Source organism: Plectropomus leopardus, unplaced genomic scaffold (assembly GCF_008729295.1).
Source record: "Plectropomus leopardus isolate mb unplaced genomic scaffold, YSFRI_Pleo_2.0 unplaced_scaffold17218, whole genome shotgun sequence".
NCBI classification, from domain to species: domain Eukaryota; kingdom Metazoa; phylum Chordata; class Actinopteri; order Perciformes; family Serranidae; genus Plectropomus; species Plectropomus leopardus.
The window spans coordinates 2,408-6,700 of NW_024618519.1; the positions used below are offsets into that span (position 1 = coordinate 2,408).

General features: G+C 42.3%; 1 protein-coding gene across 1 annotated transcript; it reads right to left on the reverse strand.

Moving 5' to 3' along the window:
- Positions 1 to 2,025: 2,025 nt before the first annotated feature.
- LOC121964795 (AFG3-like protein 1) lies at positions 2,026 to 4,220 on the reverse strand. Its single transcript, XM_042514982.1, has 3 exons — positions 4,002 to 4,220; positions 3,681 to 3,875; positions 2,026 to 2,572 (listed from the first exon to the last, which is right to left on the reverse strand). The coding sequence occupies exons 1-3, from the start codon at positions 4,218 to 4,220 to the stop codon at positions 2,345 to 2,347; spliced, it is 642 nt and encodes a 213-aa protein (XP_042370916.1). The 3' UTR covers positions 2,026 to 2,344.
- Between the last annotated feature and the right edge of the window lie 73 nt (positions 4,221 to 4,293).

Below are 4,293 nucleotides of genomic sequence, written 5' to 3' on the forward strand. Positions count from 1 at the left end.
AGAGCGTGTACACGGCGCAGCAGCAGACGCGTTTGCCTTTCCGTATGTGTTTTTGTTTCAACGTCAAAACAGGTGAAGAGTCCAAAGCAGCACGGACAGACGTCTGCGGACACTTCACGATCGTAACTTCTCTCTATGTATTTCTCAATTGTTTAGTCTCTATTTCAAAATTAAAGCAGACTAAGGAGCCGTTTCTGCATCAACGGTTCTTACATTAACTTTTGTTGCGGTTTGGCCTTTCGTTCACACGACAACGTAATTTTGGGGTCTTGGAAACGATTGAAACCGGGTTCCAGAGTGTGATCTTTTGAAAACGCCACGCCTTCTGACGCCGCGTAAACTGGCGACGCGCGGATTCTGTGATGTTGCGGCTGAACTTCGCACTTCGTCTATGGTGTCATTACAAAGTTACACCACCAACTACTGGCCTGGCATGTATACGTTAGCGTTTTTGATAGTTTTTGTGGATCCGTGTACACGAGGATCGTTCTCACAATGTTATCATAAGAACGCAGATTTTATTAAAAAGATAAGAAGACGGACAGTAATTAGTGACGGAGCCTCGTTGCATGAGGAGCCGAGGTTTTCTCCTTAAAATCAGCAGAAATCCTGCAGACAGAACTCAGATATTGATATATAAAATATTATTTTCCCATCAGTCAGTGGGGGTGATGATGTAGCAGCTACCTGTCGAGTCTTTATCACAGAATCTATACAATCGTCACGTTTTTACAGAACTGAGCCGTTTGTACAAAAGTGAAGCTCAAACTGGCGTTCTCACTGAACAGAGTGAAACACGTCAGCAGGCGGGTTTCCATTAACCCTCAAAATACTCAAATTGAAATTTTATGCTAAACGGAAACACCCGCGGTAGGTGGTTTCAGGTGATTCGAAAAAGCCATAATTCGCAAAACTGCAATGCGAATTGTCTTTTAGGTCACATGATGAGCTCCATAACGCCTGCGTGGCCTTGGGTCGGACATAATGACGGTTAGTTTGGTGGCTGCAATAGAAATAAAGCTGCTGATGTTTTAAAACACCCATCGCCATGGTTACCGGGATGTTATCGCCAGAGGAGAAGTTACTCGGTGGAAACAAAAGTCACCTCCACATTGTGTTTTATGAGATTTTGAAAATATCGCTTCAGTTTTGTGCAGATCTGTAAAGGAAACCCGCCTCGTGTTGCCAGTTAACATAAGAAAACTTCACTGAAATGTAAAAACCGCAGCAAACAAAAATAACTTCACATCAATTCTCAAAAAATATTTAAACCTGTAAAAATGTCTTAAATTTGGCTGCAGAAAAGTTCTTCAAGCGTTTTCTTCCTCGTCAGTCGGGGAGCAAGAGCTCCCTTTTTTCCAAACAATAAATAAAAAGAAAAATCAGTCTGTTCACGCGGTGCAAACGTGCACACAGTTCGGGAATATTTCAAACGTCTCTCCGGTTCGATCAGCATTAAGGCGATTTGGAGCGTCTTCCTGTCCGAACGGTGAAAAAGCAAACTGACGCCGCCTCAGTGAAACGTCTGCTCAGAGCCTGGAGGAGCATTTCTGAGCGAACGCCTCCTCAAATTAGCTATTTAGAGACTTTAACCCTTTGTAACCTGCATGGACATCAGTTTATTTCTTTCATGAGTATCTGAACCTTTGAAACCTGAGCAACAAGGTTTAACTCTCTTCATGAACAATAACTGATAAAAGGTAACAAGAAAACAACCTGAAAATTAATGTTTAAAAAGAGGAGAATTTTTTTTATTTTATTATTTTTAAAAATGGAATAATGTAAAAAAAAAAAACAACTATATTATGATAATTGATAATTTATATACTCAAGTATGTTGCAGAGTAATTAATCATTTTAAACTTTTTTTGCTTATATTCAGGAAATTTTCTTGTAACTTTTTGTTATTTATTAAAGGGCTCAATGTTTTTGATAGAAATGAAGCGGATTTGCTCAGGTTTTAAAGGGTTAATGAGTTTATTTTCCTGACCTGAAATGAATACTTTGTGCTCTTAAATTACTGCCCTCTTTTATTCATAAACAGAAAAGCTCAAATCATTTTAAAATATATATCTGTTTCCATCCAAAACTGAAATCAGACTCCGGGTGGACATGGAGGACATGGAGGACACGGAGGACAAACTGGACGAAACTGAGGTTGTTTGTGACGCGTTCGTTGAATCAAGCGTCTGAATTATTAACTTGATGGAAACAAAGTAAACTGAGGGCGTGAATTCCTGATAATAAAATCCCTCTCGGGCTCTGAGGCACTGAGGCAGCGTCGAGTTGGTTTTTTTGCAGCTGGGATGTGAAGCGTTTGTTTGTCTTATCTGAGTCTGCGTCTCTACACGGCCTGCTGTCTGTCCTGGCTCGGGCTCATGTCCTCGGCCTCCCCTCCTCTCTCCTGGTTCCAGTCTCGGAGGCCCTCCGGCAGACTCGTGTCCTCCTCGAAGCTGCCCGTCCCCTCCACAAACTCCTCGTACGTCGACTTTTCCTCGAACGGCCGCGGGCCCAGCAGCTCCAGCATGTCCGCTTTGTCCAGGACCTCCTTCTCCAGAAGACGTCTCCCCACCTAAAGGGACGCGTCAGAGAAAAAAACAGTTTTCACCAAAATCGATCACTTTTCGACAACTTTTCCTGTGAAAAATACCTCCACGTATCGTGTGTGCTTGTGTCTTTTTGTGTGCTGTTTGAAATATTTAAAATGTCACAAACAAAAAAGACGTTAAAGCTTTAGGATATTACTCATTTTAATTAGATTTTATATTTATTTACAGTGAGATAATGCTGAGTTTAAAGTCTGATTTAAGTGATGAAAAGTTTTGGGGGTTTTTTTAATAATTTTAGCCTTTATTCGACACATCAACAGCGTGAAAGAGGGAGAGAGGAGACGACATGCAGCAAAGAGCCTCGAGCGGGAGTCGAACCTGAGGCTGCTGCGGCGCCGCCTTTACTGATGCGGCGCCTGCTTTATCCACTCAGCCACGACGCACACTGATCAAAACTGCTGTCACTGACCATTTGATGTTCTGTCTTCTCTGGAAACAAAAAAACTAAGAGAGTACTAATAAAATCCTGAGAATAGTTATTTCGAGTGAAGCAGAGAAGACAAAGATGCCGGCAGCAGTTTACTGTTAAAAAACTTTCCCACCATCTCTGAAACTCTCTTCTTTGTTTCAATGAACCTGAAATACTTTATTGTTTGCGGTTCGTTCGTCGCTCTGATGCCCGCAGAGAGAATTACAGTAAATAAGAATAAAAAATAGAAAATAGAAACAGAAACAACTGTCACAGTGCGTAAATGTTTAGATCTTTTTGTAAATAAATATGCTCAGTCTGTAAACATAAATGTAAAAAACAATCAGCTCTAATCTGTGAACATTTAAATTATAATAAAGGAAATGTGTGTAAATAAAAATATGCTATCACGCAATGTATCAATTAAAAAGTTAACATAAATAAAAACATAAATAATGCTGTTCAGTCTAGAAAATATATAAAATAAAATTAAAAAGACATAAAAAAATAAAATAAATGTGTGTATTAATATGGAAAAGTTCCGATACTCCTCAGTGCGTCCTGAAAAGTTACCAGATAACCAAACAGATGATATTTCTGTGCGTTTTTGTTGATAATAGTTCGTGTTTTGTGTCGAGCTCGTTCAGACTCGTCGTTCTCACCATCTCCACCAGCTCCTTCTTCTCCTCGATGAGCTCCAGCGTCCTCCGGTACGCTCGCTCCACCAGCTCCCTGACCTCCTCGTCGATGAGCTCGGCCGTGGCCTCGCTGTACGGTTTCTCCATGACCATCTCGCCCTGCCGCGGCAGGTCGAACGACACCTGACCCACCTTTTCGCTCATCCCGAACTGCACCACCTGCAGGAGAGTCGAGGAGGAGAACCGGCTTTTCAGCGCAGCACGAACACGCCAATCAGACAGACCCACAGGTGTGTGCGTGTGTGTATGTGCGTGTGTGCGTGCGTGTGTGTGTGTGCGCGGTACCTGAGCGTAGGCGGACTGCGTGACTTTCTTCAGGTCGTCCTGAGCTCCGGTGGTGATTCTGCCGAAGAAGACCTGCTCGGCCACGCGGCCTCCGAGCATCATACACATCCTGTCGAACAGCTGCTCTCTGCTGTACAGGTACTGCTCTCTGGGCAGGTACTGAGCGTAACCGAGGCCCTTCCCCCGCGGGATGATCGACACCTGGACACACGGGGTCATTTTATATTTTTTTGAAATTTTTTGATTTTTTTAAAAATATTTTCTACAGATTTTTATAATCTTTTCTTGAGTT